The 25,870-nt window shown below is 40.3% G+C and overlaps 1 protein-coding gene across 1 annotated transcript in view; it reads left to right on the top strand.

Moving 5' to 3' along the window:
* Positions 1-7,039: 7,039 nt before the first annotated feature.
* POPDC1 (popeye domain cAMP effector 1) overlaps positions 7,040-25,870 on the top strand; it is a 32,587-nt gene continuing 13,756 nt past the window's right edge. Inside the window, exons 1-8 of the mRNA XM_024552136.3 lie at positions 7,040-7,196; positions 7,643-7,770; positions 11,107-11,343; positions 13,846-13,970; positions 16,749-16,936; positions 17,794-17,902; positions 22,951-23,118; positions 24,597-24,738. Of these exons, the coding sequence (XP_024407904.2) occupies positions 11,118-11,343; positions 13,846-13,970; positions 16,749-16,936; positions 17,794-17,902; positions 22,951-23,118; positions 24,597-24,738 (958 nt within the window). The 5' untranslated portion in view covers positions 7,040-7,196; positions 7,643-7,770; positions 11,107-11,117. The remainder of the gene's footprint in view (positions 7,197-7,642; positions 7,771-11,106; positions 11,344-13,845; positions 13,971-16,748; positions 16,937-17,793; positions 17,903-22,950; positions 23,119-24,596; positions 24,739-25,870) is intronic.

Below are 25,870 nucleotides of genomic sequence, written 5' to 3'. Positions count from 1 at the left end.
CCAAGATCCAGTTGTTTTGCAGATCCAACCTGAGCTCCAGCTCTGAAGCTTCTTTGGGACTGATTGTGAATTCAGAGCTACTTCTTTGATCCTCTTTTGACACTTAAAAAAGAGATTCTGTTATGCTTAGTTACTTATAATAAATTTCTTCTCTCTGAAATAGCTTCTTAAAAATTAGGAAATTTTATTAAATGCTTCATCTACTTCCTTCATTCATGATTGTTAGTATTTTAAACAAATGAGGAAGACAGAACAAGTATCAGACCACTAGTTTTAGGTATTGTAGTCACTATATGCATACTTCCGCCAACCCTAAGATAATGAATTACTGTAACAGCTCTGTCAAGTGCCCGGTGTCTAGAATCTATCCAATTGCATATTTCATGAGTTTTATTTTAAAGCCAGTATCTCATTTCTGGCTACTCCAGGGAAATCCCAAACCACTGGAAATTTTAGCATGTGCCAAAGTCTTGCAGTGTACAAATTTTGTTTGAAATATAAGTCTTGTGTATATTATAGTCCATCTATTTTAAACAAGGAAATACATCTTAACTATTATATGTGTTCATAGAATATTTCAACTATTTCATTAGTCTAGGGAATTTTGTTGATTGAAATTCTGACAATTTTCACCAATCATGTACCATGTGCAGAACATAATAAGGGGCTAGAAGAGATGCACAATTAAGCTACCAAAAACTGGATGCCAGGCCCTTTTAAAAACATAGTCTCTAGCCCCGGCTGGTGTAGCTCAGTGGATTGCGCGCAGGCTGTGAATCAAAGCATCACTGGTTCAATTCCCGGTCAAGGCACATGCCTGGGTTGTGGGCCAGGTCCCCAGTGGGGGCCATGTGGGAGGCAACCACACATTGATGTTTCTCTCCTTCTCTTTCTCCCTCCCCTCCTCTCTCTATAAAAATTAAAAAAAACCCAAAAAGCGTAGTCTCTAAAGGTCAAAATAATCCTGTCAACTAAGAATTATTTTCCCAATTTAACATACAAGTAATTGAGGCTCAGGAAAGTTTGATAAATGATTTGAACTCACTGTAAAACCCATGGTTTAAATCTAGGTGCTAATTCTAAAGCCTCCATTCTTGGAACTGCCTTCATAATTCACTGCCCTCTTAAAGTTCTGGGTCATGTTTTAAAATTTTACTTGTGTTTTATTTCTTTTAAGAGTTGTTGAATGAACCCCTTGATAAGAGTTCAATGACTCAAATGTAATCCAACTTTCTTAGAGATCTTCTCCCCAAATATAGTATAAGAACTAGTCAGACATTTCTTAGACTGTAGGCCTCGAATGCAATAATAATGTGAAAGATTACATCCCCTTGCTTTGAGATGTTGTTCCCTGGTTTTTATTTAGCCAAATATAAAACACCTGTTCAGTACATAACACGTTTGGTTATTTTGAACAAATTAATCAACTGAGTCAGTTTTGTTGTTGTTGTGTTGGCTATTGTCATGTTTTTCAAATTTTAATTAAATTATTGGGGTGACATTGGTTAATAGAATCATATAGCTTTCAAGTGTACATTCCTCTAATACAAGATCCGTATATTGCAGAGTCAATTTAGAAAGTAAAACAGCCCTGGCTGGTGTGGCTCAGTGGCTTGAGCACCAGCTTGCAAACCAAAAGGTTGCTGGTTTGATTCCCACTCAGGGCACATGCCTGGGTTGTGGGCCAGGTTCCCAGTAAGAGGTGCATGAGAGGCAACCACACATTGATGTTTCTCTCCCTTTCTTTCTCCCTCCTTTCCCCTCTCTCTAAAAATAAAAAATATATTTTTTAAAAAGCAAAAACACCTATTAAAATGGCTAACATTCAAAAAAGTGATAGTAGCAAATGCTAGCAAGAATGTGGAGCAATAGGAACCATTGCTCATTCCTTTGCTCATGGGAATGGGAAATGGCCAGCCATTCTGGAAGACGGTTTGACAGTTTCATAGAAAGCTAACATAGTTTAACCATATGATCTAGGAATCACACTTTCTGTTATTTATCCAGATGAGTTGAAAACATGCCCAAAAACTTGAACATAAATGTTTACAGAAGCTTTATTCACAATTGCCCAAAACTTGAAGAAACCAAGATGTTTTTTAAAATGGTAAATTGATAAACAAACTGTGATACATTCATACTATGAAATATTAGTGATTTTCAGTGATTTAACAAATGAGCAATCAAAACACAAAAGACACGGAGTGACATTAAATGAATATTGCTTAGTGAAAGAGGCCACTCTGAAAAGGCAATATATATGATGCCAACTATGTGGGATTTTGGAGAAGGCAAAACTGGATACATTCAAAAGCATCAGTGGTTGCCAGGCACTGGGGAGGGGAGGCAGGAGAGGGGTGAATAGGTGGAGCACAGGGGAGTTTCGGGCAGTGACGCTATTCGGTGCGGGACTGTCATAGTGGGTGCATGACATTGCCAAAGGAAAACTGTTTCCTCTGCTCACAGTACTTCAGACATCAAAGGTGTTTGTGTTTTTCCCATACCAACCAATTCTCCAGCTTCCCAGACACCAAACGGGTGTCCTACAATTCAATTCTGACACTAACTACCCAGAGCTAGTGCGGATCTCACCAGTTAAGGACTCAGTTCCACAAGACTGCCCCACTTCCGTTGCCAATCACAAGTAGTGGGTCCACCGGTTCACACTTCGGCCAGACTTGGCTTTAAATTGGGATTCCTGTGACCTTATCCTCAGATTTGATAATTTGCCATAATGACTCATGTAACTCAGGGAAACACACCATAAAAGATATAATAAAGGATACAAACACACAGCCAGATGAAGAGGTATGAAGAAGGTTCCTGAGTGCAGGGGCTTATGTCCCTGTGCAGTTGGAGTGCATGACCCCCCAGCGCTTATTTGTGTTTACCAACCCCGGAAGCTCTCTGAACCCCTTAGTTTAGGGATTTTTATGGAAGTTCCATCACATAATTGTGATCAATTACTAATTCAGTCTCCAGCCCCTTTCCCCTCTCCAGAGGACACAGCATGGGGCTGAGAGTTCCAACCTTCTGATCATGGCCTGGTCTTTCTGGTGACCAGGACCCACCCTGAAGCTATCCTGGAACCCACCTAGGCTCATGTCATTAGAACTAAAGACAATCCCATCACCCCGCAAATTGCAAGCAATTTAGGAGCTCTCTGTAGGATGCTTTTACCATCCCCATCACTCGGAAAGTAACAAGAGGTTTTAGGAGGGCTGTGTCAGGATTTGGGGGTCAAAGACTAAGTGTTAGAAAGAAGATGCCCCTAGCACCCCTATTACTCAGGAAATTACAAAGGTTCTAGGAGCTCTGTGTCAAGAACTGAGAGGAGACCCAATCTGTATTTCTCATCATGTCACAGGTGGATACGTGACATTATAACCCATGCAAAACCCATAGGACAGTACAACTCAACAATAACCCCAATGCAAACTCTGTTAAATACAATACACTAATATTGGTTCTCCATTGTGACCAATGTATCACCCTAATGCAAGGGGAAACCGTAAGCAGGGAAGAAAGGGAACTTCCTGTATATCTACTTAATCATCACTAAACCTAAAACTGCTCTAACAAAACAAAGTATATTAATTTTTTAAAAAAGAAAAAAATTAAAATAGAGGTTGTTTGGCAAACTGCTCAATGAAAACAGTAATGGAATAGTGAGAGGAACTTAGTACAGAAAGAATCTAATTAAATCACTGTTTAATAATCCATCTTTGATCAGAACTGTCTGCCATGAGACCATTTCAAAAGAAGCTATAGTCTCCATGCAATTAGGAATAAGAGTTGAAAGGAAGTCTACACTGATGTAAACCATGGGTAGATATAGATAAGAAAGATAATGCTATATACTTTCAAAATCATTGACTCCCTCAGGACTTATTTTCACAAAATGTGTTCAACCTGAAATTTGATATCTCATCAAGTTTTTGTCCAAATAGTAAAAGCCGGTGAGGATGCCCATGGAGAAGCAAAGATAGAAATAATTGTTTGTGTCAATCTAAGATGTACTAGCCAGAGTTTCCGCAGAGGAGGCTGGCTGCACTATATTTTGTTATTTATGCCTTGTATCCTTTCCATTCCACCTTTCTGTGCAAGTTACAACCTTGTGTCACACTACTTTTCAAGTAGTATTGAGAATCTCTCAGTCTGACCCTTTCTATGACCAGCAGAAGACCAGAGAGCCTAAAGCATTCCCAAATCCGAATTTTTGTGTCTGGAAGTCTTCTTTTGAATTTTATAGAGCTAGTATTCATATGTTACAGATTAAAAATTTAACTATAAAATTATGCTTTTAATTCTTAGATCGGTTATAGTGAAGGGTTTGGGATGAGTTCAGCCCCTGTGTCTGTGAAACATAAAACACAGCGTCTATCAAAGGTCAGGGCACAAGTCTTATGGTATCGCATCCCGTGTTCTTTTCATAAAGTATGCAGTCTTTTGTATGACTCCATAACCATACCTCTGGGGCCTGGCTTTCCTGTCTGCAAGAGTCAGACCCGGGTTCTACTGTTTTAATAAGTGTTCTAAAATTGTCATAAAGTAACATATAATCACTGTAGAAAATTTAGCAAGAGAGGAAGCAAGAGTAGTTGAAAGAAGAGGGAGGAAGGAAGGGAGGGAGGGAAGGCTGGGTAGAAGGAGGGAGCAAAAAAAAGAAAAGGCACTTAAAATCTCAGCACTTTAAGTTAAGGAATGTAAGATTTTAGTACTTACTACCCTGGATATTTGTAATATTCTACACACTCTTGTAACTTGCCTTTTTATGTTTTACATCTTTTAGTGAGAGACTATGTCTGGAGTTGGAAGGTGGCAGAAACTGTAGCTAGTGTTGGAATTAGACGCCTGGTTCATATCCTGGCTCAGCTTCTCAGTAGCTGTGTGATCCTAAGCAGACTATGCCACTTCTCTGTTATCTCAGTTCCCCATCTATACAATGTAGATACAAATAATAATAACTGCTACTTATAGGGTCCATTGTGAAGATTCAATGGCATAATAAATTTAAAGCACTTATCATAGTGCCTGGTACAATGTCTACTCTATATCAGGGTCAGTAAAAAGCCAACAGTAAATATTTAAGGCTTTGCAGGGGCATGTGGTTTCTGCTGCAGCCCCTGAATGATGCCTTTGTTGCACAAAAGCAACTGTAAAGGAACGAGGTGGCTGATTCCAATTAAACTTTATGGTTTCTGAACTTGAATTTTATATCATTTTTACATGTTATGAAATATTATTTTTCTCTTGATTTTTTAAACCATTAAAAATGTAAACATTTTTAGCTCATGGTCTGTAAAAAAATTGACAGTAGGCTGGACTTTTGGGCCATAGTTTGCTAACCTTTCTTCTATAAAATTAATACATTATGTGTATTATCTTTATATAAATTATTTTTAATGGTTGTTTACAAGCAGATTGTTTGGATGTCCTATAATTTACTTAGTTCCCTAATGTTAGAATTTAGATTATTTCCAGTGTTCATTATATAAGTGACACTCCAATGAATACCCTGCAAAATCCTTGTGCACGTTTATCACTACATCTACATCCTAACGTGTATTTAGTGATAGCTACCGAAATGGCTGGCAGAGCATCAAGAAAGAAATACGCTGAAGAAATGGCCTTGAAAACTAATCTTATGTATTTATAGTAAATTTCAAACATGTTAGAGGAGCTTTATAAATATAATATGTATTCATATACATAGACCTTCTATGTATCGCGTACCATTCTAAGCCGTGTGTGTGTGTGTGTGTGTGTGTGTGTGTGTGTGGATATAATAATCATTTAGTCTTCAAAATAATTCTAGGAGGTACAGTTGCAGTTGTCACCAGCAGCAGCAGCAGCCCCATAGAACAAAGGAAGAAGAAACTGAGGTGTAGAAAAGCTAAGTAACTTCCCCAAGGTCACACAGGTAGCTGGTAGCAGAGGCAGGATTCAAACCTGGTTCGTCCAGCCTATGATTGAACACAGTGCTGAACTGAACCTTCACGGGTGAGACTTGGCGCTCCTAGTACACTATAATGTACGTGTAGTCTTTTGTATATTTCGAGCATGTTTGGCACGCACGTGGGACCTCAGATCTAATAATAGGCACAAATTTTATCCCATAATGGGACCTTGGGTGGGAACTGTGAATGCCCATCTAACCTTTTTTTGTCCTCCAACCCTGCCCTCATGCCAGCTCTTCATTAATTTGCCCTGAGTGTCTTACCCAAATAGTTGTCCTCTATAAACAGTAAAGGTTGATTGGAGCATATTTTCACATATTCTTTTCCAGTTTAAGGCCCCAAATATATCAAATTTACGCGGCAAATTTGGTGGAGCTTTGCTTATAATGGAGGGCCCTGAAAAGCAATTGGAATGCAAATTTCGGATAAATACTTTCCTTTGTAAACGAAACAGTGGCTCGAGTCAAAAGTCTCTCCCGCGTGGCCCTCGCAGCAGCAGCAGCAGCAGCAGCAGCAGCAGCAGCAGCAGGGCTGGCTTGCTCCGGCCCCTGCCGAGTCCCCGGGGCAGGTGTCCTGCTTCTTGGGGGACCAAACAGCCAGCCTCCGCCGCCAAGCTCAGACGCGAGACGCGTGCTCTCCCAGCCCTTCCCTGCCTGTGCCGAGCTGCAGGCGACTGTCCCAGAACGGAGTTCTGCGAGTGAGTCGTTTGACTTTTGAGGGGAAATGCAGATCTCAGTTCTCACTTCTTATCCTGATTTCTCACCCTGCTGGGACTCCCGCTCGAGTTATCCCCCCGGGTATGAGGGACCCACGCCGCGGGTCCCGAGATGCCGCCCACACCCCCACTCATGCCCAAACAAGGATAGAATCGAGAAGTCGCGAGGAAACGGGGAAAGAAAGAAGCGGGTGTTTCAAATTGATCCCGGTCGCGCAGAGACAGAGGTGCAGTCGCGAGGGGAGTGCGGGAGGAAGCCCCGGGCTCCGCCCGCCGGGGTTCGCGGGGGCGCCGGGCGCGTGCGCGGTGAGGCCCCAGCCCCGGACGCCGCTGCAGCGATGCCTATTTTAGTCAAAGCCGCTGCCTGCACGGGGATCCGACTCGGACGGAGGAGCCGCCGATCAGCCCCGGCTTTCGCCTCGGGCGCCCGTGGAGCCGTCGCACCCGCGTCCCCGCGCCCCGCTGGTTGCGCCCCAAACTTCGGCCAGCCCCGCCCAGGCTCGGTGCCAGGGACCGGCCAGGTAAGGAGCAAGAGGCGCAGCTGCCACCGAGATCCCGGCTGTTTGCAGCCTGGCGCTCCCGGGGCTAAATCGGGAAGCGAAAGTTGGATGTCTGCTCCACTGTTAGCAACTTGTCTGTCCCCAGCGGCGGCCGCCGGTTCTCCGCTCACCCCGCGTCGGGCCCCGCCCTCTCCAGGCTGGCCGCGCCCTCTCCGCGTTCCCTGCCCTTGGAAGCCGCTCTTCTCCGGGGTGTAGCGCGGAGGCCGCAGACCCTCGAGACTCAGCTGCCGCAGCTCGGGTTTGGGAACGCCGGCGTCCCCGGGCGCTCGGGTCTCATCGGGTGCCCGTTCCCGCGCTTTGCCCCGGGGCACACACATCCTTGGTGACCTCGGCCTGTCTCTTCCCGCGGGGCTCCGGGAGTTCACTGCCCCTGAACCCACTACGGCTCCCCCCCCCCACCCCCGTAGGGCCGCCGGGTCCTGCGCGGAGGCGGCGTACGGTCGTGTGAGGTGGAACACCGCGCTCAGTGCACGTCTCTCGGGGTCCCAGAGCTTCGGGTCAAGAGAACACTGACCCTCCTTCTTTAAGGAGCCAGGTGAGCGGGGCCCTGGGGCCGGAGATGGCTAGGGAACCCGAGATCCTCGCCACTACTACCCCCTCCCCCCCACACCAGTTGTCCAGGCAAGTCATAGAAACTGCTTGTCTTTAAGTGAGAAGACTCTTAACGACTTAATGCCCTTTGGGATTCCGAAGATGTACGAAGGTTCAGTTATAATTACAGAGTGAACTGGATAAGTATACTAGCACGACTTCTGCTCACTGCTGTTATCTTTTTCATTTTTGTAGTTTGGTGAAAGGTTAAGGTTAGTTTCAGCATTTAGCTATGTAGCCCTGCAGACGCTTATTTGAAAACCAATAGACAAACAGGACTTTACTAACCAGGTAGTTTTAGGAATTAGACTCCGAAAATTAATAGAAGAAAGCAGAGTTTTTTCAATTTAATCAAAATAATCTGAACGCTTACCAATTTACAGTCTAATCTTCCTCATTAGACCCACTCATTCTTTGAGTGTAAACCACTTTTATCCACTAATTCGGACCAAAGGGAGCTGAAACTGGCAAGATCCTATCAATATTTATTGACAGTAGATAGTTGGCATTTCAAAATAGGCATACAGATAAAGATACACAGGCAAGTAATAGACAATAGATAAATATACAAGTGAATAAATGATATATAATATTAATTAGTATGCAATGTAAAATTCATAGAAATTTAAATAAATATATAAACTATATGTATATCTTTAATAAGGCATAGTGCATCAAAATATGTTGTAGGATGATCTCACCTTTTAAAAATTTGTATTATTATTTCCCTCGTTTTTGGGTCTGTAGATTGTAGTTTTCCTATCATTTCTCTTGGACCAGGAATTGATACATTTAGTGCCACTTGCAGAACATTTAAAAGCCTGAAATTAAACTGCAATGAATTAGTTGGCAATACAAGCAAAATCGGGTGGGTTGGAGGGGTGTGTATGTAAATGTGTATTAGAGACACAGGCTATTAAAACTTGAAGAGGTTTCAGAGACCACCTAGCCCAGCCTCCTCTGTTCCCAGAGAGAAGCAGACCAAAGCGCCAGAAGAGATTTTCCTGGTTTATGTGGCTCTCCGGAGCTGGTGGTATAGACACTGACTCAATTCAGGAAGAGTAGGATTCTTCTGCCTTATTGGTGAGGTTTGGGGAGACCGAAAAGCGATTTCTAACTGTGTTCCCCAATGTTTGTGTCCCTTTCCTATGGCTTTCACTTCTGGCATTCTCTACATGGATGAGTACGACATCGTCCCTACCTCACGGAGACCATAGGGTAGTCAGAAGAACAAATAGGACAATGGGAATGAAAGCACATTCTAAAGTGCAATAGAAATGGTAGTTTTTTTTAGCTTATGTGATGCTAGTGCATAGGCCGACATTGACATTAGCTTAAGAGTGATAGAGGACATTTAATATCATTCTCCCTCCTGCAGAAATTATTAGATTAATTCTGGTTTGGTCCTTGAAAGCAAACTTTGTGTAAGTAGAGTTATTAAAATAATGATGGCCCTCCCCCAGTCCCAATAGACTTATATTTTTATTGATTCAAACATTTGGAAGGTAGTTGAATTTTTATGATTTCTTTACTTTTGCAGAAAATCAATATCTAAGTCAATACAAGATTTCTCTTGTATTTATGAGCTATTTCAGAATTATGTAAAAAGATCTTTAATGAATTTGATCATTTCATTCACAGTTTGTAAGTTGGTGTGTGTATGTTTTTTTAATCATCTTAAGAGATGTGGAATTCTTACACATTTTCATAATAACATCCTTTCAGAATGCCCGACCTGTGCCAATTATTCCTACCACTGAAAACCTTTACTTTAGTATGACAGAAAAAATGAATGGGAAAGTATGGTTAATTGACTTTATTTGGAAAAAATACATATTTTAAATTAACTTTAAAGGTATTTTTGGTTCCCATTTGGAATACTTTTCTTGAACCAGAATAATTCACCTATTCTGTAAATATACATAGTTTTCGTCAGGGACCAATTCATATAATTAATAATAGAAAAGTAGAAAAAGTTTTTTTAATCTATCTAGAGGTATAAATTAGTAAAAACAGTTTTTGTTCCTCAAATTTAATACCATTGTTTCTTACAGTGTTGAATACATGTCTTTACTAAGTAAAATTGTTCTAACACTGTATGAAATGTATAGAAAGAGTTTTTTAAATCCCAGAGATGGAGGACGGGTAATACGGTCAGAAAGTAGTGCCACTTTATGTAAAATATATATTCTTTGAAACGTATTTCCTACAGATTTTAATATCAAATAGTTAAATGTATATTTATGACCTAAATGGAAGTAAAATGGAAGTTTATTACTTTTCAATCTGTGAGATGAAACCAACTAGGATTTTTATGGGAAAGAAAGTAGAGATTCAAATTAGACACTAAAAGGAGTAAATGTTATATCTTTCTTTATATGTATAAATGATTACAGTAATATATTTATTATATACACATATGAATGTAGAATGTATATATATGTAGGATACAGTGAGTTCACAACAATATAAAAATAGAACCTTCCAAATATCCTAAGCCTTCATATTTAAATACGAGGTTGTTCATTGTTTTTAAGTTTTCCAAAAAATCACTTATTCCAGTTATTCTTCCTGTTTTTATATTCAGTGTCACTATTGGAAATATGGCGGGAAACCATATTAAATAACTTTGTAATTGTTGTAGTTTATGAACATCAGTGCCTATCTTTCCCTAGCTCATTCTACGCTTCCTTTCTCCCTCACCATCATGTATGTTTATATAAGATAAATAGATATGACAGATATGTAGATACACATATACACACATATGTATATATCAGAGAATAGTTATGCGCTATGCTAAATATGTTATGTATTTTATTTTATCCAGTGGTAAAGACAAATGTTAATCATAAAGTCAAATGAGGCATTATTATCATCATTTAACAGATAAGGATTCAATATGTGGCAGAGCTGGGGTTGGACCTGGGTCCATCTAACTCACAGGCGGCAAACACAGGGCCCGCGGGCGGAATCCAGCTCCATACCTTGTTTTATCTGGCCTAGCACCTTGTTTCTACCTGGCAGCAGCGCCAAGCTCCTTGCCCCTAGTTAAGGAGTAGTTACATTTACACCATCCTAAAATTATGTTCTGCCCTTTGAAGGCAACCGTGAGGCTAATGTGACCCCTGGTGAAAATGAGTTTGACACCCCTGGTAATTCATTAGCCCAGAGAAACCCATTTACCAATGTTTACCCACAGAAACAATTTTGGTATAACATCTATCAGGATGATAAGATACAGCTGTCATTTTTATGATTGTCCTATTTGTTTTTACAGGAATTTTCAAGATGAATTACACTGAGTCCAGCCCATTGGCCGAATCAGCAGCAATAGGTTTTACACCTGAGTTAGAAAGTATTATACCTGTGCCTTCCAATGAGACCACTTGTGAAAACTGGAGAGAGATACATCATCTAGTTTTTCATGTAGCAAATGTTTTTTTTGCAGTCGGGTTGATTATTCCAACTACTCTTCAGCTCCATATGATACTTCTTAGGGGGATGTTAGCTATCGGTAAGATACCTGACTGAGATTTTATGTAACTTTTCTGTAGCTGGCATAAAACGGGTTTTGTACTGCGAGCTTTAGAGAATTCCTTCTCAGATCTGTTGCATACCAAAAATATGTCTTTATTATTGAATTAACAGTATATCAGGTAACTTGGAACATAGGCCTTCACAGGCCATACTGCTCCCTTCCTTTCGATGAACCTTTGTATGTTTTTCATATGTTGTTTAGATTCCGCAGATATCAGAAAATCCATTCATGTGTAGAAGTGTGAATTTTGGAGTCAGATTGTGTGATTTGAATCCTAGTCCCAACACTTGCTAACTGTGTAACTGGAGCAAGTGATTTAACCTTTGTATACTTCAGTTTCCCCATGTGTCAAATAGGGTAAAAATAATACCACCACCTAGGGTTGTTGTGAATATTAAATGAGTGTGTGTGTGTACACGCTTGACTTATAATAGAGACTAACACACAGTAAATACTACATAGTCTTAAATATTATTATTTGAACAGGGTACACTTAATATGGGCAGCAGAGCAATGTCAGGAGCAAGAGCAATTACCCAGACACAAGAGTTTAAATAAAACTTTTTGGGGGCCCCAGTAACCCTGATGAAACAGATTAAATTGATTCACATTGAAATATTAAAACAATCAGATTTATTATTTGAGCCCAGGATTCTTGGCAAATTTCTCTGTGACTATTTCCCTAATGATTCATTCAGGTGCATTTTTGAGCACCTGTAATATGTCAGACAAAGATTGAAGAAGACGATCTTCATCCTTGAGAAAGACACCTTTGAAGGCTGGAGAAAAACAGATGGGTGGTCACATGTGATGCAGGTGTGCCCCGCGCCAGGGAGCCCTGGAGAGTGATAGGCTTAGCAAGGATGGTGGAGCGAGGCTTCCCGAGGAAGTGACATTGGAGCTGGCTTTTGGGAACAGGGTTTCTTTGAGCGTGAGTGTATGTGGTATCCAGGTAAAGGCATGGAGGAGAGGGCAATTCAGCATGTTTAGAGAAAATGAAGAGTAGCTTATTGTATATATGAACGACGACGTGGAATGGCCAAGGAAGAGGCTGGAAGGGTGGTTGGAAGGCAGCCTGTGGGCCTTCAGTGTCTGGGTTACCTCTGAGTCAGATTGGGACTGCACCAAGGGGAGCGAGCGTTGAATGAAGAAGATAATATACACTACAAAAATCAGAAGCTAATTATGAATTTGAAGACAGTTTTGGAGGTGGAATGGACCGAAGAGGTCATTTAGTCCAACACTTTATAATGAAGAAACTGAGGCCTGAATATGTTAAATGGCTCACGGGAAACCGTGGTCCTGGCCTGACTGGGGCTGAAATTCAGCTCCTCCCCCTTCCCTTTGGCCTTTCCATTATGTTACCTTGTCTCATTTAAGTAATAATATTTAATTTTTTTTCAAATTTTGCTATGAAATATTTAAAGAACATTTAAAGTTTTACATGTTATGCTGTTATTCAGCTGCCTCTAGTTAGTCTGAGGAAATAAAAATTTGCAAATGAATAACTTTTTAACATGTTAGCATTTTTGTGTGTGTGTCATTGATATGTTTGTATCATATTGATCATTTTAAGTTAAAAATATATATTGATGCTCTCACCATAAAATTAATCAAAAGAAGCTGTTGCTATTTTATTTGAAGTAAGAGAATCGATAAGAAAAACTAGGAAGATTCTCACAGATGAATGGATAACCACCAAGTGAAAATTAGGATGGTTAGAAGATTTGGGTAAAATAGTGAAAACTCACCAGAGTCATCATGGAAATGCAAGATACGATTATACAAAACTCCTCACTATCAAATTAAGAGTTTTCGGATTTTATAATACTGACAACTTGATACTGGCATTCCCAACTAGTAGGATTACGAATTGTTAGAAAACCTTTTGGAAAACAATTCTCCAGTGTTACTAGAGCAATGAAGTTCACTCCCGTGACTCACTGTCAGGTAAACTATCCAAAGCAAAGAGCCACAAAAACATCAATTTTTACAGATAGAGATGTTTGGGCTACTTACAGAAATTACAACTCAAGTCTCAGCTGTCCACCAATAGGAAGGTGGTTGAATAAATTATGGTTTAATCAGTTACAGGCATTAAAAACTACATACACATAGAGTTTTTAATACAATGGGAAAATTGCTGCCATAAGTAAAAGAGTAGGTTTTAAAATTATATACAGTAGTTTTGCCATTAGGTAAAAATGCATAAAGACTGTAAAAAGATATTAAATATCAATACTGGTTTTCTTTAAGTAATAGAATTATGGATTTTTTCCTCTTTTAGAAAACATTCTCTACCTATAAATTTTCTGCAACAAAGCATGTTTTTCTTTTTTCATAGTCAGAGAAAAAACAAAATGAAACTTAATGGGATGTTTGGGAGGTATTTTTAGAATGTGTTTGGTTTATTTTACAAATTTATGAAGCTTCACGCTGAAGCTATTCTAAACATCTAACATTTAATTTTTTCAACAGGATGCTCCCTTTACATCGTCTGGGCCACTCTCTACCGATGTGCCTTGGATGTCATGGTCTGGAACTCCGTGTTCCTCAGTGTCAACATTTTGCATCTTTCATATCTTTTGTACAAGAAAAGACCGGTAATTACTTAACGTTAATTAGTAAGGAAGAGATTTTAAAGCTAAAAAGCTTTTAGAGTACTTTGTTCAGACTTGAGAATGAGCATCTAACATTTTCAGTCCCTTTAATATCATTCCAGATGAGGCTCTCTGTTTACACAGGGCTGAAAGTGAAACATTTGAACACTATGAAATGTGTTCTACAGATGAGGCTTTTAAACTTTTTTAAATCATTAGTGCAGTTTAGACATGAAACAACGTGACAGTTTTCTCTCTTTTTTGACATACAACTTCATTATTTCTTTGTTGATATTCAAATGTCACTTGCGAATATCTTCGCCCAGTTATAAAATTATTCATAGGCAACTTCTATAAGCATACCAGCGATTTACAAATAGCTCATGAAATATTTTTCATGCTAGTTTTTTTTTTTAATCCTCACCCAGGATATGTTTAGGGAGGAAGGTAGAAGGGGAGGGAAAAAAAACATTGATGGGAGAGAAAAACATCAATTGGTTGCCTCCCCTACACACCCTGACTGGGGATCAAACCCGCAAATTTATGGTGTACAGAACGACGCTCCCGCCACCCAGCCAGGGCCTCATGCTAGCTTTTAAATGTCATGACTGTATTTTTTTCTTACGCCCAAAATATTCATTTGAGGATATCATCATTTTTGATGAGTTGTCATCAGAACAATAGGATTTAACTTTTTCTCTTCATCGCTGATTTATCTTGCTGTGTTTCCTTGGTCGTACCAAGAACAAAAAGATATAAATAGAATAGGAAAATAGTGTGGCTCCCAGAAATCACTTCATACATGTTTACTGACTGTCCAAAGCACACACAAATGTTCAGTCAAGTAAAAAATACAATGCTTGCCCTAATCTCACATTCAAGGCCAGACGTGTGGAAAACTGCTAGAAAACAAGACAATTTATGGGAAATCACAGTTTGGATGACACAGATGATATATATATGATAGGCATTCCACTAGATTGTAACCCAATCTGTTTTCCCTAGTGTGTTGGATTTCTCCATGTTACGCTGTATAATGAACAACCAAAAATCTCAGTGACAGGCACAAGCAACAGGATTTTTCCTCTCCCACCTTATGTGTGGACTGGCAGCTGTGTGGCAGCTGTGTTCCACGTGTCGTCTTCATTTCAGGGTGTCTGCTGAGGCAGCGGGTTCTGTTTGGGCATGCATTCTCATAGCAGAGAGAGGACAAGAGAACAAGAGAGAAATACCGGTGTCTCTTAGAATTTCTGCTCAGAAGGGGCATATGTCAATTCCGCTCATAAAGCCAGTGACATGGCCACGCCTGATAATGTGGGGGTAGGATGAGGTAAAGGGATGTCCAATCCTCTTGCAGGGGGTGGGAACAGCAGATAGTTGGGAATAATCATATCTACCACGCTTACTGTTGTATTCTCTGTTCCTATCAGCCGTGCTTGGCACATGATGGGTTCTCAAAAAACACATTTGATGAGTAGATGCTTTTGAAGAGAATTCAGGGCGTGTCATGAAGGAATTGGGACTTGAGCTAAGACTTGCGGGATGAGCAGAGTATGAATATGAGTCAATAGATTTCTCAGTTCGTATATTCATTGCTGTGCCACACTGGCTAGTGTACATACTGGAAGTGAGACTTATCTGTGCATAAGTTATTTTAAGCACTCATTGCCAGTGCTCTGGAGTGCAGGAGGTAGATGACTGGAATAATGAGGGTTACTGTTTCTGAACATCGGAACTGGCTGCAACCCCAAGTTTAGAACGTAAAGTTCAGAAGTTGCCGATGTGATGGGAGCCTCAAGTGAGTAAATCACTTAGTATCTGAGCTTTTGTTTCTTCTTGGACTATAAACCTACTTTTAAAAAATATATAAATGCTGGTTCTTTGTTACAATGAGACAGTGGGACAAGAAAGAGCACTGCAAAGGCTGCCTTGACCTCTGAGCAGCTCTCGTCATCTGGGTCTGTAAGCTTCATCATGTGACTGCCATAGATTTTTGGGACTGACGATCACTTGAACCCCAAAGTTCTTTGACACAAGGTCCAGCTTTCCCACACCAATGCTGGGCCCGAAGGTGGATGTGACCTGAACCTCAATTGTCTGACAACAGAGGCGACCGAGCCATTTCGCTTTTCCCTTCTTCCAGTAGCCAGCCTTTCTCACTAGTGGTTCCCTATTCTACAGATTTTATTTTAGCTTAGGATGACATTGCTACCCTGAAACGCTTTTACACTCTGCACTGTGCTCCAGAATAAATGAGAAGCAACGATTACAGCTGCGGATGCTTGTTTTCCTATAATGGTGCATTAAATGATAATTACATGTAGGCAAAATGCTTAATATATGTATTTTCATAAATGTGTTTCCACATAGATTCCAATTTTGTGTGTTTATTTTCTTGCTAAATAAAGTTAGTGTAATTTCTGTGAAACAATATTGTCCTAAAAATGAAAAGGTCTTGTGTTAATGATACAAATACTAAGAGTGGGAAGGCGAATGCCGTAACAACATTCAAAACCTCCACAGTTGCTTTGTAGCATGTGGGGGGAGATGGAATCCATAGTGCAAACCTTCCCTGTGAGCTCTCTGACCCGTTTAACTGCAGAAATGCCCCTTTAGCATCGAGACTTCTCTCACCACTTCCCCTCTGTGTAAGATTCCGTTGGCTGAGATAGGAAGGGTGATGGTATGTATTACAAATTTACTCTCTAAACATTAGACCACAGAAGCCAGTGTTTTGGCATTGCTGCGTTAGTACAGCTTCTCATCATTGCTGCCTTTTAGGTAAAGATTGACAAGGAACTCAGTGGCATCTACCGGCGATTGTTTGAACCACTCCGAGTGCCTCCAGATTTGTTCAGAAGATTAACTGGACAGTTTTGTATGATCCAAACCTTGAAAAAGGACCAGACTTACGCTGTGGAAGATAAAACCTCAGTTGATGACCGCCTGAGTATTCTCCTGAAGGGAAAGTAAGTGGTCTTCTCAGGGCCTCTGGGTAGGACATGAATGGAAGGGAATATTGGAGGAAGTGGTCCCAGAGTTTGGTGGTGAACTTTCATTTTATGACTGCATTTTGAAACACTACAGAGCAACATACTAGTTATGTAGAATTTGCCGCTCTCAATCTAGTTGGTGTCAGGATTTTCCTCTGCGAACATTGTTAATCTTTTTTGACCTTTTATTTAAAGCTAATGAGTTAACCCCTGGCTGAGTAGCTCAGTTGGTTATAGCTTTGTCCAGATACACCAAGGTGGTGGGTTCAATCCTCAGTCATAGCACATACAAGAGGCAACCAATGAATGTATAAATGGGTGGAAAAGCAAATCAGTCTTTCTTGCTCTCTTTCTAATCAATAAATAAATCTTACAGTTAATGAGTCAAAATTGAAGGAGGTTTAAATTAGGTGTTGAAGTTCAAGAAACTTGTTTGTGTTTCAAAGGTGATTTTTTTTTAATATCTCAAATATAACTTCTAGGAATTTCAGTTTTCTGGAGAGAGAGAATGTGTATTGTCCTGGCATGATAATCACCGCCACCCTTTCTGTCTCAGAAGTGTCTGAGTGGGGGTGTAGTCGCTGAGGTCGATACAAGAGCAGTGATACCCACTGGAAGGTGCATGTCTAGCTCGAAACTGGAACCGTCTTACTGTTGGTGAAATTTATTTTGAAGTAAATAGTTGTCTTCAGGAAGTACTTTTAATTTCGTCAGTCATCTGTGGAGTCTTTAAAACTTTAGTAGAAAATGCAAGCCCATAAGATTATGAGGATTTTAAGGATTGTTGTGTTGTTTATGAAATATTTCTTATTAACATTAATTTCTGTCATCAGAATGAAGGTCTCCTATAGAGGACATTTTCTGCATAACATTTACCCCTGTGCCTTTATAGATTCTCCTGAATTTAGATCAACTCAGATGCACAAAGGTGAAAAGTTCCAGGTATGTTTTGGCATGGGTTTTATTTGGGTATTTATTTATTTACTTATTTATGTATTTATTTTAAGTTGAGGGATATTTGCGTCTACAGCCATACCACCCAGAATGCACCCAGTCAGTCAAAATTGAGGTGTATTTGACATGTAACATTATATTTGTTTCAGGTGTACAACATAGTCCAATATTTATATTGCAAAATGACACCCCAGTCAGTCTAGTTAGCATCCATTGCCATACAGTTATATTGTTTTCCTTGTGATAAGATTTTAAAATCTGGCATGATTTTTACAAAGATTGAAACTAGTTCATGTCTCATTAAAGTCCAAAGGATATAGAAAGTGACCACAATTTATTGAAAAAAGAGTTTACTCTGTGGTATATATAGCATGATCTCATTTTTATATGACTTTAAATAGTGCATATATGTGCACAAAAAGAAGTCTAGAAAGATCTATCCTGATTTGTTCAGTGAGTGCTTTTGGTCAAGTGTTAACACCATTATTTGGTTTGTTGAGTTTGATTGCTTTTTTGTTTTCTTTCTTTTTGCTTGCTTGAATTTTTATAATTTTCCATGGAAAACATCTAATACTTTTATTACAGAAAGAAGGAAAATGTTGTGATAATCAGTGTTCCTAAAACATGTAACTGGTTACTTTTACGGGGGAAAAACAGAGAACCTGCTTTGCCCTAAGAAATTTATGTTGTTAATCATTATGAAAATCTAATCACTTTACTCTTTTATATTTACTGAATGTATTTAAGGGCAAAAAATGAGGTTTTTCATAGTTATAACAATTTGAACATGGACTACTCAGCGTGATTCTTTTTGTGTCTTAAAAAAAATTGCTCCACAATGTGGCACTTTGTTGTGACTCTTTCTGTAAGTACCCAGCCCTCCTATTCTACTTTCCTCATTCTTGGTAAGGAAGTCACCAAGAAGGTGGGTGATTACTTCCTTTAGTCCCAGCCTCCAGATGCACAGCAGTAAGGGGAGACCCTCTGAACAGGGCTGCGTATGAGCAGGAGGGTAAACCTGTCTCCGTAGGTTTAGAAATGGGGTAGAAGGGGATGTTACTGCCTGAGGGAGGAGAAGTCAGTGATTCTCGAGGACAGATTGTTTTTGTCTCATTTTGAGGTGGTATTCAATTTGGGATGCTGCACAGAGGTACAAAGGACACTTTACAGACACACAGCTTAGCCCTGCTCCCACGAACAGCACAACTTGTTAAAGGGATGTACACTTACTAGAAGGTCTCAGAGAAGTTCACTAACTGGTTGCAATGCTGCTCCCAAGCTGGTTGGGCTTAAGCTGCAGAAGAAAGCAAATGCTATATCCCGGCTCCTCTGAGTTTCATGTTGTGTTTACCAGAGTCAGCTGTGCACTGAGATTTACCTTCCCATTGTCTCCTTAATCACCACAGCCTACAAACTAAACAGGGCCAGTTGTTTCCTCTCTCCTTCTGCCCTCTGACCTCCTTGCAATTTCTTTTTCCAAAGCCTGACTTTTGCCTGTTGCGTCCGTTTCTCTGTGTATAGTAGCAAGTGCTATTATACAGCAGCTCCGTCTCTTGTGGTCCTGAAGAGACTGGGGTTTGGTGAGAGGGTAGGAACTGATCCTCCCTTGTTTCCAGAAGCAAGTGGTCCCTGAGAGGCCAGGGATGGAACATGTACTGTCCTGTCTACTGGACTTCAAATTATTACATTTATAATTAAGTTAACAAAAAGAATTCCTACCACTATTTACAGTTACCTTTCTTGGGGACTGGGGATTGGGATTTGATAGTTGATAAATGTTCCTGATAATTACTATGACGACTCCAAAACATGAGTCAAATGGTGGTGTGAAGGGTATGTATTCAGCCTTCCCAAACACCGGTCTTTCTCTGCATAGAGTCTACTGTGTCATTTCCTAATCGGTCAGTGGATAGCAATTACTCCAGCGTCATCGAACCTGTGTCTTGTACAATTGGGGCAGACTCCATCAGAGTGAGCCCTCCAGAGAGACTGTGTTTTGTTTATAAAATGTTCCCATTGGCAGTTACACAAGAGTAAAAAATAGCTGTTGCATATCTGTGTAGGAGTATATTGCCTCTTACTGAAGCAAGTTCCCAAATGACAAATGTCATGTCTTCCCAGGGCCAGCTTCTTACTACCTGTGCCCATGGCAGAGGACACCTGGAATTATCGGTGGTCAGACTGCTCCACCCAGGTGCTCTTTACCTGCTCATCTCATTTTCCTCTAACCTTGAACCGTTACAAGTGTTCTAACCGGGAGCTACTTCCTTTAAATTTTTGTTTCTTTCAATTTATTCTTTGGTGGTGGTACTAAAGAATTTTACAGTAGGGTTGAAAGGGAGGAAGAAAGGCAGGTGGCCCCAACTGTGGCAGAGTTGAGACAACAGATTCTGAACTGATGGCTGCTGCCTAGGTGCTTACAGTCGTTTTGGTGCTTCCACACCAAACTGCTACTTAGCACTTGAGTATCATTATTGTAAGAGGCAGAAGTTGTCTGTTATGTTTGGTTTCTTCTTCTTTGTGCAGTCCTTTTGCATTCAGTGAGCTTTGCTACTTACACCTTTTGCATTCAGTGAGCTTTGCTACTTACAGCTTTTTCTTCTGCATTCCTCTCTGTTCCCTTCTCATAGTTGACAGCATGGTCTGTGCTCTGAAGCTCAGAAATCAAACTTTACCGACTTTAAGGCAAGAAGAATGTCTTGGAGGCAGATGTCCAACCTCTTGTAAAATAAATGAACACTAAGTTTTAACTGGTATTTAAATTAAACCTTACCTTAGTATTAAATACATCCTTTGATTAAGCAGTGAAACAGTTTAATCTGCCAGTTTCAACTGCTGTATTTTCATGCTTATGAGAACTCAACGAGAATTAGTGGAATAGGCCATTTCTGGGACATTTTCATGTTCCTGGTGTGTGAAAAGTTGTACAACACATGGAGAAAATAACAAATTCTTCCCTGAAGACAGTCAGCCAGTCATACGGTCAGGCTGCTGTTTCCGGTTCGAGCACATTCAGTGGTCCCTTCAGACACCCTTGTTCCTGCGTGGGGTCCTTGCACTGTGGGAGGGTGCAGAGCGGTTTGCAATCTAAAGTGAGAGACTGACCCAGAACCTTATAATCTCAGAAAACCCCGTTACAACTGCAGAGTTGAACTTGACCTCAGAGAAATTGTTTCACATCTTCCATTGCCATGTTTGCTTCCGTTTCTTCAGTGAGATTCTTCACAAGAAGTCACGTATGGCACTGCTGAGGTCCCCTACTGCCTCAAGAAGCAAATTTATCTTACAGAGCTTTAAATGTTCCAATATTGACTTATAAAAATTCCTCATTAAAATATGTTTTACTAGACGGTTGTGGCAGGAAATCATTAACTACTCACTTCCAACTCAGTACCTGCTCTTACGGACTTGTAAGTTATTCATACATACTGTGATAGCTTATTATTAGAATACTATTATTAAGTTTGAATTTAATAATAATTTAAGCATGTTTAAAGAATTTTTCAACCATCAGTAAGAAATGGATTTGCTAAGTAAATTATAGTATCATATTAAAAGTATCATTGCCTCAGTGGAAATAAGATTATTAAAATGGTTAAAAAGAAGTTTTAAATGCCTTATTTGTCACCTGAATACAATCTCTTCTTCTCTTCTCCTGGGTGATTTCCAACTCCTTTTTAACTCCTTGTCCCATTGTACATGAATTATATTTTCTAAAGTCATGGATAAAATCTGCAAAATGAAGGCTCCTCAAGTCCCCAAAGCCTTTCTTCAGCACTTACGAGTGCGGCCGGGCCGCCGAGAATACCCAGTGCTCACCTTTCTCTAATCCTCCCATGGGATGTTATCAGGCGCCTTGCACTTACCCGTTTCCTACTGTTTCTGGGAACTCCTAAGGACTGGAGTTGACTTTACCTGTCTCATCCTATAAGTCTGTTTCATTGTATGTTTTTACTTATGGCTTCTTCCACTGGAATATAGGCTCTATGACATGCAGTCAGCTGTTATTTGTCTGAGGGACTTTCAGAGGACTGTGAGCCCCCTTTGCGGTCACGTGGTCAGATTACTCTGTTTTTGATCAACTCAGAGAATAGTAGACACAGTGGGTGGGCTTTGGCCTGGTGGGAAAATGCGCCTGGGCTGAAAGCGCTCACTCCCCCACTGATTAACACGTGTTCATGAGGTCGTGTTTTGGTGCATCTCATTTGGCATCTGAAAAACAGGGAAGAATATTACCTGTCTTATCTTAAGGCACCTTTGAGGATCCATTTATATGATAGATATAAAAGCACCTTAAATGTTTAAATGTACAATGCATATATAAAATGATGGCATTACATGCAACCGTCATTCCCTCGCCGTTCTCTATCACTCTCCCCTGTTCTATATTTGTCCAAAATGGTGCCACCTGAGGGTGTCTTATTTATTTATTATCAGCTTCCTTCGTTAAAATGTCAGCTTCACAGGACAAGGATCTTGGCTCTCTTGTTCACCATTGTACCAGGGCCATATTTGTTAGTGACGGCCTGGACCCTCGACCAATTCACGAGTCACTATTCTCATTCTCTAGAGTAAGTTTGCTGAGTTGGCTGAAGAAGGCCTTTCTTCTGTAACTTGGCCTCATGAATCTCACCTCAGTGTGAGATTCACAGCTTTGCTTCAAGCTGTATTCTTAAGCCTCTGTTGTAGTCTTTAGCCATAAATTAAACATCCAGTCGGACCAGCAGCCTGATACTCTCTACAGCAGCGCTGTTGACACAGTGGCCGTTCCTCCGTCACCAGCCCTCACAAACAACCACTACAGAACTCCGAGGGTTTGCTTTTATTTAGTCTTCAGGTTGTTTGGTTTATAACATAATTTTACACATAGTTATAGAGGCTTATAACTCATGGATGGATCTCATTTTAATTTAATATGACAAATCATTGCTATAATATTATCCACTAAATTAGTCTACTCTTCTCCTCCCCCAAATTGCTATAGTCATAATTCACGCACAAAGATGTACTTGTTTCTTCCTGTGTTTCTTCGTCAGGTCACCATTGTTGCAGACGATAACTGCAGATTTTTATGCTGGTCAAGAGAAAGATTAACTTACTTTCTGGAATCCGAACCTTTCCTATATGAAATATTTAGGTATCTTATAGGAAAAGACATTACAAATAAGCTCTACTCATTGAATGATCCCACCTTAAATGATAAAGTAAGTGTTTTACTGAGTGTGTTTATTTTGTTAAATAAATATGTATAGTGAAGTATACCTCACTTAATACAATATATGAGGGAGGACCCCCCCAAAACTGGAACTATCTTCTGGAGGGCAGGCCCCTTGTGGTGCAGGCTTCCCCACTAGATGAGTGTTCTAGGAACCCATCTGTATCAGTGTGCCAGCTGGTGGTGTTTTGAGAGGCTGTGTTGGGCTTTAGTGGATTCTTTTGAAGACTCTTTCAGTGTGTTGGCCCATTTCATGATGGGTGATTTACAAGCACACCTGCGCACACCGTGCTGAGTGTTCAGCAGCTTTTGCCCCCAGAGGGCATGACCCCCATGCCCCACCCTCCTGTTCTCACCCCCAAGCAACCTTTTTTTGTTTTCCTGAATGAAAAAAGTCCTCAAAGGGAAACATTTTGCCAATGTGGAAGAGGTGAAACAAAGACCAGCAGAAGCACTCAAAGGCATCAAAATGGATGAGTTCAAGAACTGTTGTGAGCAGTGGAAAATACATCTCGATAATGTGTTTTAAATAGAGAGTACTTTGAAGGTGACTGAAGTTTAAACATGTAAGAATTAGTGCACAATTTTTTATAAATAAATTCCATTCTTGGGGGGTCCCCATGAGTTTTTATTGATTAATCATATGTTAAATGAAGTGGAAAAGCCTTCAGGGGATTATTTCTCAAGAACAAGGAAATGTTCTCAAACTATTATATTTGCCATTACCTAGTGAGGTGTCTCTAAATGTCAGGGACCTCCATGGATGGTGAGGAGGTGCTGTCCTCTTCATAAAGGGTCATTTGAGGACTCTATGGGAGATGGTTAGTGAGTTGTCATGGGAGCCGGCGAGGAGTAAGCCAGGGAAGGCGGGGCAGTGGAGAGGGTGCCGGGTGCTGACTGAGAAAGGCCGGCAAACCCCAGTGAACAGGAAGCTGTCTTTGTAACCCTGGGTCCTCCAGTCTTGTACATCCTCCTGACCAGGCACCTTCTAGAAAGCCCACAAGTGACGAGAGTATAGAATGGAGGCCTGTAGCAATTCAGTTTAGATTTTCAGAGCTGTATAGATCTTCAACAACTTACAATTTCATATTCCTTTCCCCACCTTTGCTTAGAAGGAAATTAAAATGATCACAGAAGAGAACTTGCACAAACATCATTCCTGGGATAAGCACTGCTCTCCAGGGGTGAGGAATATGGGAGTGTGCTCTCTTAAGGTCGCCTTTTCTAGGCTGGTTATTAAATTAGGTTGGTGCTTATTTTTAGATTAATAAATAGGATATTGATTGTATTAAATTTATTATAATGTATTTATAATAATATCAGAAAATAAAAATTATAGCTCACATTTATTGGGCACTTACTATGTACCACATAGCCTTTTATTTCAAGGAAAAGTAAATGCCGCTGATAGGGAATATATGATGTAAGTCCCATAGATGTCAGAAATCTCAAAACTTTGCTTTTTAGAAGGCCAAGAAGTTGGAGCACCAGCTCAGCCTTTGCACGCAGATCTCCATGCTGGAAATGAGGAACAGCATTGCCAGCTCCAGTGACAGCGAAGATGGCTTACACCAGTTTCTTCGGGGCCCCTCCAGCGTGTCCTCTCTTCGTAAGTTATCCCCAAACTGATACTACTTTGGGATTCCGACGGATGTCCCAGGAAACAGACCAATGACAATGTCGAACATAAAAAGAACTTTGCAAATAACTTTAGCAACCTGGAGGTGTCATTAGAAATAATCAAAATTTTTCTAGCCTCCCCCCATATTTCATATCAGCTAAATCCAAATTTAGAGTTCTTACTTCTGTTTCAGAAAGTGTTCACTTCTTTTGCCATGTACTTTTCTTAAATACTGGTTTACCAGAATACTGTGAAAGAGTGCTTATGGTTTGCTGGATATTCAGCTTTGTTGTTTTTATGATTTTAGTTCTAGCAAAAGCCTAGACCCAGCAGTGTGCTGAAAATGCTAGCAAGCAATGGCTGGGCATTTTACTGCTGGCTGCTCATCTCAGCAGGCAGCTGCGAGCTGCGAGCGCCAGGAGTTAACAGGTGACCAGGTCATGGGATATCCCTGAAGGTGAAGGAGGCCACTCAGCGCCCCTGTGACTCACTCACACACCCACACACCACCGAGAGGCAACTTTTTTGAGATCCTTCCATAGTTTAGATTGTTTTAAGACATTTCAAGCACACTGATGACACAGCTGTTAAAGATTAGTAAGTAAAATGAGAGAAGCTAGATTATTTTAAGAATTAAATGCTTAGAATTATTTTAAGAATTATTCTAAGAATGATAGTAAAAGAACTTTAGACAAATTCATGTTCAATAGCAAAAAGACACTCTCCTATTGCAGAAACCAAAAACTACTTATATTTCCAATTGTATGTTAATCCAGTGTAACTGATGTGTATCCAGGTAAATACAGATACACATTCAGCAATCCTAAGTGTTTATGTAAATGATCTTGTAACTTTGGATGCTTCAGATGAATTGGATTCTAACTGTTGCATGGTTTAAATTGACAAAGGTTTGACAAGTTCGTGTAATTGGTGTAAGCTTCCAAAGCAAGGCTAGGCATATGAATGCTTTGTGGACCGAAAGGAGATTTCAGGAGCAACACAAATGAGAAATTGGGAGTGGTTGTATTTTATTCCAAAGCTACTTTTTGAAAATAACTGAGGTTGACCAAAGCCTGCAGTCTACTAGCATATCAAACGTATTGAAACAGTTTGGTGGTCA

The sequence above is a fragment of the Desmodus rotundus genome, chromosome 11 (genome assembly GCF_022682495.2).
Source record: "Desmodus rotundus isolate HL8 chromosome 11, HLdesRot8A.1, whole genome shotgun sequence".
NCBI lineage: Eukaryota > Metazoa > Chordata > Mammalia > Chiroptera > Phyllostomidae > Desmodus > Desmodus rotundus.
Note: the sequence above shows the minus strand (reverse complement) of the source record. Positions and strands in the feature narration are given on the sequence as shown.